The 14,164-nt window shown below is 37.7% G+C and overlaps 1 protein-coding gene across 2 annotated transcripts in view; it reads left to right on the forward strand.

The window, feature by feature from the left end:
- LOC127430324 (mitogen-activated protein kinase-binding protein 1-like) overlaps nucleotides 1-14,164 on the forward strand; it is a 65,759-nt gene that overhangs the window by 13,207 nt on the left and 38,388 nt on the right. For both annotated transcript variants that reach the window (XM_051680054.1, XM_051680053.1), the window contains exons 8-12: nucleotides 4,006-4,166; nucleotides 9,005-9,194; nucleotides 9,309-9,449; nucleotides 11,156-11,319; nucleotides 11,403-11,494. In XM_051680054.1, the coding sequence (XP_051536014.1) occupies nucleotides 4,006-4,166; nucleotides 9,005-9,194; nucleotides 9,309-9,449; nucleotides 11,156-11,319; nucleotides 11,403-11,494 (748 nt within the window). The remainder of the gene's footprint in view (nucleotides 1-4,005; nucleotides 4,167-9,004; nucleotides 9,195-9,308; nucleotides 9,450-11,155; nucleotides 11,320-11,402; nucleotides 11,495-14,164) is intronic.

The following is a 14,164-nucleotide window of genomic DNA, read 5'->3' on the forward strand; positions in this document are numbered from 1 at the left end:
ATGCTTTCTTCTGCTGACCAGCTTTTTAAAGATGCTGATTTCATTTTCCAGCAGGATTTGGCACCTGCCCACACTGCCAAAAGCACCAAAAGTTGGTTAAATGACCATGGTGTTGGTGTGCTTGACTGGCCAGCAAACTCACCAGACCTGAACCCCATAGAGAATCTATGGGGTATTGTCAAGAGGAAAATGAGAAACAAGAGACCAAAAAATGCAGATGAGCTGAAGGCCACTGTCAAAGAAACCTGGGCTTTTATACCACCTCAGCAGTGCCACAAACTGATCACCTCCATGCCACGCCGAATTGAGGCAGTAATTAAAGCAAAAGGAGCCCCTACCAAGTATTGAGTACATATACAGTAAATGAACATACTTTCCAGAAGGCCAACAATTCACTAAAAATGTTTTTTTTTTTATTGGTCTTATGATGTATTCTAATTTTTTGAGATAGTGAATTGGTGGGTTTTTGAGCCAAAATCATCACAATTAAAAGAACCAAAGACTTAAACTACTTCAGTCTGTGTGCATTGAATTTATTTAATACACGAGTTTCACAATTTGAGTTGAATTACTAAAATAAATGAACTTTTCCACGACATTCTAATTTATTGAGATGCACCTGTATTTTGTATTTGATCGGAATTACGATATTCCAGTATCGGACTTCTGAATAGGCCTCATGTCTCTTTGACTTCCATTCAAGGTATGAAAACTTTTTCCTGTAATAACTCCTTTAGAGGATTCAAGCTACATCCTATAACTCCACCACTCATACTTTCTATTTATCACTCCATCACTTTCTTTTTATATCTTTACATCACTCTTTTTATTCTTTCTTTCACTCTATCACTTTAACACCCTAGCAACTGCATACAAGCTAGCAACCATTTAGTGCACCCTAGCAACCAAAACCAATTGACTGCCATTCAAAATGGCTTAGATGGATATCTCCTGATCAGACTGTCCGACAGACATGAGAGTTGGCTTGTTTGAATTGGGTGAGCAATCAGTCTTCAAGTATCATCATGGAAACTACTTAGCCACGCCCTAGCAACCATTTAGAGCACCCTAGCAACCAAACCCCTTTGAGTTCCATTTAAAATCACTAAGATGGGTATCTCAGGATCAGAATGTCGTATAGACTTCCGGGTTGACTTATTTCACTCAGGAGGGCAAGTAGCCATGTTAAGTATCACCTTGGTAACTGCCTAGCAACCAGATGGGGTTACACTAGCAACCAAGTAACAAATCACATATCTCTGCACTAGAAAATCGTAGAGACTTCAGGTTGCTTTCATTGGACTCAGGGTAACAAGGAGCCTTTTGAGTATCACCTTGGTAACTGCCTAGCAACCAAATGATCTGTCTGTGTGTCTGTCTATCTATCGATTGATCTCATAATCTTTCAACTGAACTTTTAAAACTACTACTTATAACTACTTCAAACTTAAAACCTTCAAGCTTTTACAACTATTTCTACAACTAGGCTTTCTCAAGCCAACCTAAAGTTTGTCCACAAACTTTTCAATCTAGTTGGATATTGTGATTTATATAATTTAATAAAAATATTTTTTACAAATTGTGAAAAATATTGACAGGTAGAGAATGCATGGATGAAGTAGGTTAGTTTCCAAAGAGATGTTGCCCTTCACAACTTTCTAAAAGTTGAACACAATTTTAATTGCACTTTTTTTTTTTCAATTTAATTGAAATTTTTAGTTAAAATCAATAAAAAATGAAGTTCAAAGTTTGAAATCAAGCTGCCTTGCATTATTGTGTAGGCTATTGCTTAACGAAAATTACCCCATAGTACCACCTAATGTCCAACCAGCGGTAATACCGGTGTTAGTCGCTTTGAATGTGAACACCGGTGTGAAAATTGATACCATGGCAAGTCTAGACCATCCATGTGAGATGAAGAGTTCAGTCATATCAGTAACCTTATGAAAGCTCTTTTATTAATTAATTAATTAATTTAATTTTCTAATTCATTTTTTATTCTATGTGGGGCAGGGTCTCCTCATGGGGGCAGCCATGTTAGCATCACATGACCAGCTGAATACTACTCTCTTAATCTCAGTAACTGCCCTGTTATTGGACTCATTCATGGATTAAATTAATCCTGGCTTACTGTGCATAGTGAATTTCTACAATGGCACTGGTAACTGAAAACTACTGTTTGAATGATGCAGCTTCCAGGCCACTAGGTGTCACTGTAAGCCAATGTAAGTCACTTCAACATACTTCAAAAAAAAAAAAAATTACTGAGTGCACCTTTTGCCAAATATTTTGCTTCAGAAAAAGAAGCCAGAGTCCCACTACTGCTGGATGGGGCTCAAGTGAATCAATGAATCTTTTATGTGAACTAGTTTATTTACATGAACTATCTGAAACAACTGATTCTAATTCAAAATAATTCAGAGTTTCCAACACTAAATATAAGGGAATCGTTTATTTAAACTGGTTCATTAATTGTCCGAAAGAACCGATTAACTTGATTTGGTTTTCCCTGTACTACATTAGAGAGAAATGTTTAAGTGTGTTTGATACTCCATTGCTGCGTTTGCAGTGTGGCGAATGTAGCGTTTTATGACTCTACACTGCTACTCGGTGGACAGTGTAGCTTGTTATTGGAAAAGCTACACTATTGTGAAAAAAGCTGAGTTACTGACCACATTTAAATGCACTTAAGAAAACTGTTTACACACACACACACACACACACACACACACACCTTTCCATTTACCGCAAGAATCCGCCTTAACGTCATGGCGGAAAATTACTTAAACGAAGACATAAAAACTATTATAAATGTAAAAATAATAATTATAATGATGATTATAATCACTGAAATATAAATCATGGTTCGAGGTGAATGTGTTTTTGTATTTTGTTTTAATCACAGATGTATAGGCTGCAGAGTTGTGATCACAATGAACTGCTCTGTGGAAATAAAGTGAACTGAACTCAAAACACCTCCTGAGCTGAGATGTCTGAGGTCATTTGCAGCACTCATAGACGATTAATTTGATAATAATAGCCTAACAATAATAATTTAATGCATTAATGGGAAAACGAGACAAATATCGTCTTGACATCGTCAAAGGCATCAGCTATTGGCGATCACTCTGACCATCGTCGATCCCCGAGATCATCGTCTGTTGGCACAACCCTAATGTGCATTTCTCTCTATAAATTAACAAAATGTTCAGACTGTCTCCTTGCTGGTTTTTCCAACACATTCAGAATCATTACCGTTTTTGCCGGTGTCATTGTGGCTCGCTTCGTGCGTGCACTTGTAAAATGTATATTTTAAAGGCTCATTATTACCGTTTAGTATCTCTCTGTAATGTAGAACAGTGTTAGCAATGTTACTTATAACATTCTTTCTCAGCCCTGGAACTAAAACCATTTTCTGATGCCCCCCAAATATATTCAAGTAATTCAATTAATATCATAAACGTGCGACTAGTCAACTAATGGCTTAAATTATCTCCTACTAGTCAACTAGGAAAATCTTTGGTCGGGGGCAGCCCTAAAAAATTTTGATTTTACTCACCAGTGATCGTGTAGGATAGTGGTGGAGTATTCCGCAGCAAGATCCTTTCACTTTGTGTTGAGAGTAAAAGTGGTGTGTCCAAAGACGAGATCCATTTGACCCATTTGTCATTAAATAATTTCTCTTTTAATACCCTTTGTTCTCTACAGTCAGTTGATCAAAAAAAAAAAAAAAAAAACACTTTAATTCTAATCATGCATCTAATTCTAAGCAATGTATATACTAGTAAATAGTGCAAATTATGCAATCAGACTATAAACGTGTAACAAAAAAATAATACAAGAAATATAATGTTATTTAATGATTGAATACATGGATGTGTTCATTTTTAAAAAGCCAAAATGTGACAAATGATAACTAAAGATTTTTTAAATGTATATGTTTGTAATATACAGTACATAAGATTCTAGCATGTAATCAATACATTGTCTTTTTTGTTGTTCTAGATGACATCAGCACAGTGCTTGTCAGTGAGTGAGACATTTGTTTTTTGCGGATGTGCAGATGGTACGGTGCGTGTGTTCAGCCCACAAGATCTGCGTTACATCACCACTCTACACCGGCCGCACTGTTTAGGTGTGGATGTGTCACAGGGCACTCAGCCAGGGTAAGACACTTTCACAAGAGTATGGTAGAATTAGGGTTACAGCAATTTATAGATGATAATTGATGATGATAATTTGTCTGTCGATATTTTTTTTTTATTTTTTATGATTGATTAGGTTTGATTTTTTTTTTTTTTTTTTTTGCTCTAAATGCACTTGAGATGGTTTTCCTAGTGCACAACTGACATTTTTCTGATATATTCTATCTATAACCTATAATTTATAAAGGTTATGAATTACGTCCATTTTGCAAAACAGTTTGAGTGTACCACAGGCCTTGTTTAACACAAGTTGTCATTAAACTTAAAGTTTGCTTGGCTTGTACAATAAGGCTGAAATGATTAGTCGACTTTGTCGACAATAAAAAATTGTCGATAAGAATTTCCTTTGTCGAATAGTCGTTTGATCTCATTTAACATAACATGAGATCACATTAAACTCTAATGATGACGCGTGAGAGCAGCACTGCAGCTTGTGCCTGACTGAGGAGAGGAAGAAAACAGCTCACAGTTGAGATGCACGCTAAACTTTCACAGCTTCATGAGGGAATTATACAAAAACATTTTTTATACAAAAGCACTCTCGTTGTGGAATAAGTGGAGCTGGAGCTGCCGCTCCACTGAAGCAAAACTTGCGTGACGAGCATCTTTAAAAGGATACACCCTGGCGGTACGTCTTTAATGTAGTTATTTTAAATGCGTTATAGCTTTATTAAAGTTAAAATCATAAGGAAGCAGGCCATGTAAATAATTACAAACATGGAAACTGGCATTTCTCTGTGTGGTCAGCACCTCTTCTATGAGTTGCGCAAAGCTTCCTGATCTTAGGGGGAGAGATTGAAACTGCACCCTGCTGATACATACTCTGTCACGGGATGCTCATCCCTCGAGCGTGCGTGCTTGCTGCAGCTAGATTATAATGTGATGGCTCGCGATGTATTGAATCATAATATATGTCACTGTGCATTTCTTTTCATGAAGAAAATTGGCAATACGCAGCTTTATCAATAACAGTTATTTTTTTTTTTGTGAGTTAAAGATGGATTGAAGTAAAGAAAAAGGTGAGAGAGAGGGTAGTCTTTGCCCCATTATACAATGCAGCAAAATAAGTTTTTGATTTGATTTTGTTTTGGCTTGTTTTCCAATATAAATATCTAAAAATCCTTTAAAACAACGTACATTTACTTTAGCAACTATACTGCAGAAGAAAAAATTATTATATGAGAATATTGAATATAATATTAAAAATACAAATATTTTCAGATATCTAAAAGTCCTTTAAAAAAGATGCATTCAGCAAGAAATTTAGACGTGCTTTTAGTGAATAGATCTTGAATAAGTATTTTTTTTATTTTTTTTTTGTGCACTCGCAGAAGTATAACCAATTGAAAAAATACACTTATTTACATAATACACATTAATTACATAAGATACATTCTCTTAAAGCAAGTCTAAATATCTTATGTTACTTAAAGGAATAGTTCACCCTAAAATGAAAATTTGCTGATAATTTACTCACCCTCAGGCCATCCAAGATGTATCTGAGTTTCTTCATCAAAACAGAATTTAAGAAAAACTTTTAGGATTTCATTTCTGGCCTCCTCCTTTAAACAATGCAAATGAATGTCCTCCATTTTTTGACGGTCCAAAATGCATATTTAGGGTGCATCAAAATAATCCACACGACTCCAGTCGACAAATAAAGTTCTTCTGAACCCAAATGATTGATTATTTTGAGAAACAAAACAATACTTGTATACTTCAACTACAAATGTTCGCTTCTGTAAATCTCTGTGACGTGTGCTCATGAGAAGGATGACGTAAGCTTGTTGGTAAGGTCACGCGTCACGTGGAGGAGTCAGGAAGAGAAACTTGTGCTGTTCACAAACCAAAACAGTCCAAAACAATTTCAAAACAATATAAAAGCAAATAAATATAAACATTTCCAAATAATAATAATAAAAAAAAAACAATGTAAAATAAATATGTCAGCAAGTGATGGAGAAATCTTGATGGATAAAGTATATTTAAATTAAGTTATTTGCCTTCATATGGTGCAGTTTAATTATCTCGAAGCTCAGGAGTGTAAAATTACTTCAGAGCGAAACCATAAAATCGAAGGACAGCAAGAACAAGGTACACTCGCTGAACTCTATTAGGAACACTGTGGTCCTAATAAAGTCCTTCTGCTGTTGTAGCCCATCCGCCTCAAGGTTCGACATGTTGTGCATTCTGAGATGCTATTCTGCTCACTACAATTGTACAGAGGGGTTATCCAAGCTATTGTAGCGTTTCTGTCAGCTCAAACCAGTCTGGCCATTCTTCGTTGACCTCTATCATCAACAAGGCGTTTTTGTCCACAGAGCTGCCGCTCACTGGATGGTTTTTGTTTCAGCACCATTCTGAGTAAACTCGAGACTGGTGTGTGTGAAAATCCCAGGAGATCAGCAGTTACAGAAATACTCAAACCAGCCCGTCTGTCACCAAAAATCATGCCATGTTTGAAATCGGACATCAAATTTTTCCCTGACCCATATACATTTTACTACAAGTAGTCCAAATGAATTGCTGAACCCAACTGTTTAGCCTATAATTTTATCATATTAAAGATATGACTCGCAATTAAAAGATTTAAACAATAATACGCCTATACAGTATATGTTGGAAATCAAGTGTGCAATGACATGTTACATCTGATTTAAAAAATCACTTTAAATCTGACCTATCACTTCACACTGAAGGCACATGGGAAAAAAATCTGATACATATCCGATTTATTTCCTCATTGTCGCTATCTGAAGCAATACATGTATCTCCAAATAATAACATTTTCAAGAGCATGGAAAATCTTTCTCATAAACAATCTTACAAAATGATTAGAAAATAACATTAGTCACCTTTAGCACCATAAATAGAATTCTATCATTACACATCTGTTAGTGAACTGTTCAATATTTTAATGACACTTTAGTTAACGATCGTGGACATGCACTGTTTTCTTATCATGGGTTCGTTCCAATGGCGCATGTTCAGTTACAGACTCGAGTCTAACTGTTTGTGTTCCCAGAACTCTGTTGGTGGGTTATCAGTTTGATAGAGAATTTCTTCTTGGATATAATCCGAGCTTTCACTTACTATTTTAGATCGAAATCAGTTTTATGACTAGGGCTTCTAGTCTGGTTGAGTGGACAGTTCGGTTTTGAGACACGTTTTCTGGGTCCAACACATAATTAGCTTTCATTTGTGGTTTCACGGATGTGGCTGGTATAGTCTACTTTTTAAAGCCACCTGACACTGCATGAATGGCTTTGGTTGTCAGGGAAATCACAGAGCCAGAGCGATGTAGGCAATCTCTTCTCTACACTTCAGCCAGACAGATGAGGTAAATTAGTTGATGCTCAGTTGAAACATAAGGGCGGGACATACGCGGTTTTGATGGACACTTCTCAAGGCCAAAGGAGATACTTGTTAAAGGGATATCCTAATTTAACATCTTTTCATTGGTCATTTCGATGCACAATTCAAACATTAGGAAGAAGTAATTCGATGCATTCCATCTATGGTAAAAAGTCAAAATCGCCAGAAGTGGAGATACGTGTTTTTCATCAGACAGCGATGATACGATATTTTTGAAAATGTCAGATTCGGTGTGCTTGTGGCTGTTCACGTGGTCATCCAATAAACAATGAAAAATCTGATTCGGGCACATTAAGCTGCGATGTGAACTTAGCTTGAATTGTTAGTTTTGATAAAATATTTGCTGTAGGCCATTGAATTTAGGTTGAAATTGAACTGTATGTAATTGAAATCTTACATTTAGTGCAAGAAAACATATTTTCAGCAACTGGGTGTATCAGCTACTCAACATTTGTCCTTGACTGTCTCTCGCTTGTCTAGACAGTGCATTCACCAGACGACTCGTCAGCCAGATTTCAAACAGTTTGTAATCCGTTGTAGCGTCGACTTGTTGGGGCAAGTCGCAGTAGTGCGCACACTACACCATTGTCGGCTATGCAGTCTGAGACTTCTTGTCACAGACCAGTCCCTGACATCAAAAGAGACGCGCTTGGGGGGCCTGGATAGTATTGACGCTGACTACCACCCCTGGAGTCGCGAGTTTGAACCCAGGGTGTGCTGAGTGACTCCAGCCAGGTCTCCCAAGCAACCAAATTGGCCCAGTTGCTAGGGGTTACATGAGGTAATCTCCTCGTGGTGGCGATTAGTGGTTCTTGCTCTCAATGGGGCACATGGTAAGTTGTGCGTGGATCACGGAGAGTAGCATGAGCCTCCACGTGCTGGGAGTCTCCACGGTGTCATGCACGACGAGCCATGTGATAAGATGCGTGGACTGACTGTCTCAGAATCAGAGGCAACTGAGACTTGTCCTCTGCCACCTGGATTGATGTGAGTAACCGCGCCACCACGAGGACCTACTAAGTAGTGGGAATTGGGCATTCCAAATTGGGAGAGAAGGGGATAAAAAAAAAAAAAAAAAAGACATGCTTGAGTCGTGTAGTGTGCACTAGGCTTATCAGTAAATGGTGCCTCATTTGTTTACAAAAGGACAATTGTATAAAAAAAAAAAGTAGGTTTTGGTGAGAGAAACTCTCACCAAAACTTTGGTGAGAAGTAAAATCTGATTACTGTTTTAATCAGTTTGCTGTGGAAAATCTGGACGTCCGTTGCACGTTCATGAGCGCTATGAGAGAAGCTTGTTCACAGTGGCACGCGTGTTCACATGATAACTTGCATTGTTTAAAAATGTATTGCCTTAATTCCTTTTGATCGAAGATATTGAATATAATTGTTTTAAACATAACTGGTTACTACTGTTTTTATAGGCATTTGTTTGGTGCACACCCAGAAGCTCAGTATCCGGATACCCTGGCTTTAACCTTTGACCCTGTGACCAAGTACTTGACGTGTGTGTATAATGACCACAGTGTGTATGTATGGGATGTACGGGACGTTCAAAATATCGGAAAGGTTTACTCTGCTCTGTACCACAGTGGGTGTGTCTGGAGTGTGGAGGTATGTTAATGATAGACTTTTATCTGATGTTATTCTGCCACTTTGAAATTATCTGCAGGGCAATATAGTGGGTGCCTTCAAAGCAGTTTATTGATACATAAATGCTCTTTGCAGACCTACCCTGAGCCAGAGGACTCATCAGCGGCATGTTTATCTCCTGGCTCTTTCCTCACTTGTTCTTCAGATAACACCATTCGCCTGTGGAATAGTGAGTCTCCGAAGAGTCACGGCCTTCGCCACAACCTTTACAGTCAGGTACTGACAACTGCTACTCTGGAGATTTAGCCTTAATTAAGCAATCACACATTAGAGTCTAGCTAGTTTGGGACTATCTTTGAAATGAACAACTGAAGGCAAAATTATTTTAAAAAATGGTGATAAAACAATCATGCTGAGTTACATCCTAAAAATATACCTTCCTTTATACAAATATGTATATATTTTAACTTAAAGCTGCACTACAGAAGATTTTTTTGGTTAAAAATTTATAAAATGCCATTACATAAAAGTTTTTAAAACAATGTCCTTACCCCAATTCACTATGGTAAGCCTACAAAAATGGTTTCTATTTTGAGCTGTCGGGTCAGATTTGGCACGAAATCACAGGCTTATGGAGTTCATCTTTACATCATGTCCGTAAAGACAGGAAAGAATTACCGGCTGTCACGTGCCGTCTGGCTGGGGAAACTACGCTGTTCTGTTCAGTTCAGTCAGCCGCTCTCACACAGTTCGGGACAGCATCGCTGAAGTCTGGATGGATGTTTATCGGTTAACAGTTTGGCAAAGTTAGTTACTTGCTATATTACTTAGATATGTTGTCTGGTAGGGTTGTTGAAGCTTATTGCTTGTCATGCTCATATGAATCAAACAATACTCTTGTGTTAACTGATCATGTTGTATCTACATTGCCTGGAGAAGTTACTGTAACATGTTTACTAATATTCATGACTTCTGAGTATTTTATAGCATTGCTGTAGATTCCAGTTTCGCTAAGAGTGCTTTACAGAGTCCTTTTAGCAGATAGTCTGTCTGTTTACAATGTATAATAATTTCAAGTTGTTTAAAATGTGCTGATTTTATAGAACAGAAATCTACATATTAATTTTTTGTGTGTAACCATCTATCTGTTATAACTTCACTGCTAAAGAAATTATTGCATATTTATGCATATTATTTTCATGTTTAAAGTATATTTCATCTCCATAATTATTAGATCTTTGTTTTATGTTGTAAGTTTACATTGTTGTTGTGTGCAGTCCATAGACATACTATTGTAGTATTACGGTTTTACTTGCATTATCAACTGAGACTGTACAATATAATATAAAAGTCTTCCATTTAACTCATATCAGTCATATCACGAGTTTCACCATAGTACAATACAAACATTAATAGTAGATAAAACACTCAAATGATCAAATTAAAATAGGCTGGTAACTGGTGGTGGTTTGTTATCAGTGTAAAAGAGCTTTGGGTGTAGTGTCAGAAAAGCACTATAAATGTAAAATTGAATTCTTTCAAAATATGTAAATACGAGTGTTTATCTTTATCAAAGCAAGTAATATTTTATTTTAAATGTTTAATTGAATGTTAAATAGAATTATTCTGTATAACATATCAACATGAAAAAAGAACATTATGATTGTGATTCCGGCTCGGTGTATCTCCCAGTCATGATCACACACAGGCAATGTCCGGGTAAGCTCAAATCATGAAATTCATCCACGCAGAAGAGCAGTGCCGAAACATAAGTCACGTAAAGTGTGTTCCTGCAAATTTCTTGCAATTTTAAGTTTCAACCACAGATGTCATTAGAGAGCACAACCATCCGTAGTGCAGCTTTAAAATCTTGATGTTGATAAAGGTTTGGGTCCATGCTTATTTTGTAAAATCTCCATAGATAGCTTGCCAATACATATTCTAGTAGTGTCTGTTGATTATTATATGTGCATGTGTTGCAGGACCTCGTGAGGATTGTGTATGTGGATGAAGACACACAGTTCCTCAAAGCAGAGGCTGAAAAAGCAGAGGGTGGCAGCCAGGATGGGAAATCTGGGATCAGGGTGTTGGGTATCAGCCCAGATGGGCAACATCTGGCTGCTGGAGACCGCAGTGGAAACCTGAGGTGAAAAACATTATGAATGCTTGGTCTACATAGAATTGAAGCATAAATGCACGCAAGTGCTAAATCAACTGTCTGTTCTTCAGAATTTTCGGTTTGCAGTTCATGGATGAGCTTCTGAAAATTGAGGCCCATGATTCGGAGGTCTTTTGTCTTGCCTTCTCCCCTAATGAGACTGGTAAGAATGCCAGATAGATGCCATTTTTATCATCTTTAAACATTGTAATTTTATCTAACGTTTAAGTTTTTTGTAATTCATATTATTCTCAATGATGATTTTCATTAGATTCTCATTAGTTACATTCAGTAATTTACTGCATTACGGTAAAATTACTGTTATACATCAATTATTTATGCGCACAAATTAAATGCAGTACAAGAAATACTACATGGATATAAAATACTATGCAGTTAAAATAATTTGTTTTCACATTATGTTAATGAGAATGTTGCATTTTGGTAATGAAGATTATGGTGGAAATAACATCTCAGTGCAAAAAATCTTAATAGGCCAAAAAAGAGGCTTAATTTCTTTCAGTCAATTTCATTTCTTTCTTTCTTGATTTTGGGGTGTAATATAAATATGACCCTTTCATGTTCTTGACAGGTTTTAAAAGATTCACCTCTTTTCTGCAATTAGAACATTGTTATTTATTGCATAATATGGCTTTTTGTTATATACCTTCCAATGGTTTTAGGAAATCTTAGTTCACTTTCAAGAACTTTGACACTGTGTCAGAAGCAGACGCTGTTGGAGCTCTTCCCGGGGCAGTGACCTTGAAACCCTTTACAATCACTGCAATTTGATTGACTAGTGAAGCTTGACACTCACCTATGTTGAAGTCATAGTGAGCATATAAGCTGGAGTCTGCTTCGTACCATCAGAATTTCCCACTTTCAGGGCAACAGAGATGCCATCTGAGTATGTGAAACCTTAACCAATGCTTCGCTGAGCTTTCTTCTCCTGGTCAGCAGAAATGAGTTATATACTTCTGCCTGCGTGTATCTGCAAAGAAGCACCATTTCAAAGCACTTGTGTTTGCAGTGTGTACATTGCTTTAAGAAAAAGAGCAAATTTGAAGCAAACTGAAAAAGCATACTTGCTGAAACACTTTTTTTTTTTTTTTTTTTTTTTTTTTATAAAGACGGTAAATATGTTTTCCACCTTGTGAGCAATACGTCCCTGTGTCATGATGCATCGATCTGACAAAGAAATTTAGATGCATTGATTATGGAATTTAAGAATCGATTATCATTACTTATATCTTAATACTCGGTGTGATACCATCGCAGATTACACAAGCCTCCTCACAACAGATGTGGAGCATGCAAGACTGATGGGAAAAAAGCACACTAAGAAAGTTCATGCTGCTTAGTACACCCCCACGAATGCATATAGGATAAGCAGGTAAATGGACGGATGGATGCTGCTGGATTCTGCTTTGTCATTCTGTGCCCATTTGACCAAAATAAGTTAATTGCTGTCGCTTCTCCAATTGTTTGTTTATATCTCTATAATTGTGTTATTATTCAATAAAATAGTTTAACCACAAATAGAATAGCCATACACTGTGAGAACCTGTCACATGTGCAGCAGCCTTCATATTGTTGGACCGTGCCAAGCTTTGGGGATATGCACATCTTCCCCATTCAAAGAGGTAGTAACAGCACACTTATGCTCTTCCACGCTGGCATGGAAAACTAAGCCGGCACATCCATCCAAGCCTTGTAGGCTCACATCCACATCGTTGGATAAAGCCTACACTTCAGCAGTTCAGACTCGTGCTTCGCTGCACACCATGGCTATGTTACAGGCCTTCCAAGCTGATTTGCTAAAGGACTTGGATGAAAATGGTCCAGACCCCAAGGCTAATCAAGAGTTGCTACTTACCTCAGATCTGGCGCTCTGGGCTACAAAGCCATCAACAGGTTTATGGGTAGCCTGATATACGCTGATCGCCACACCTGGCTGAATTTGTCAGATCTGAGCTACAGGGACGAAGCCGTCCTGCTTGATGCCCCGATTTGTCAGCAGAGCCTCTTTGGTTTAGCTAAAAGTGCTTTAACGCAGAGGTTTCAATCGGCCCATACCAAGGATGGGCACGAGTACTATGAAGTGACAGCAGTGGTGTCACAATTGCCAAATGTTTTGCTGAGATCTTGCTCTCTTCAGTCTGAGGTAGGACATACTTGCCGATTATGAATGGTGGAGGGGTGATACCAACTCGACGCAACTCTCTTTCTCTGATTCCCTGTCATGTGTGGCTCCCTGAAATAACAAGAGGAGTACCATGTGAGGATAAACAATTGTAAAAGAGTGATTTCGATGTTATTTATGGGGTAACTTTACCTTGTGAAAGTCTGTGATTGCGTATTTATCCTCTCTAGGCTTGCTGCTTTCTATGTCAATATGCAGCTTTTAGTGAGTAAAGAAACTACGGAAACTGCCGGCTTAAGCTTATGCATATTCAAGACTGTGCTGCTACTCGGTTTGGCATCAGTAAAAAGTATTGGATACCTTCAGGCCCTTTTGGTCAGTAACTCCTGTTTAGAGTTCAGACCAGGTCTGTCAGTGCCCATTCTTAAGCCCAGGGATGGTTATGTGCCCAAAGTGCTGGCAACGTTTTTTAGGGCTTAAGTTGTTACCTTACAGACATTCTGCTCCTCTTGAGTCGGACATGGCTAAGAGATTACGCATATTATGCCCTCTGAGGGTATTACACGTGTACATTCACCAAACATGTCAGTTCAGTGAATCGGAGCAACTCTTTGTTTGCTTTAGAGGCTGCACAAAAGGTTTGCCCGTTTCCAAGCAAAGAATGTCACACTGGGTCATGGATGCTATTGC

The sequence above is a fragment of the Myxocyprinus asiaticus genome, chromosome 39 (assembly GCF_019703515.2).
Source record: "Myxocyprinus asiaticus isolate MX2 ecotype Aquarium Trade chromosome 39, UBuf_Myxa_2, whole genome shotgun sequence".
NCBI lineage: Eukaryota > Metazoa > Chordata > Actinopteri > Cypriniformes > Catostomidae > Myxocyprinus > Myxocyprinus asiaticus.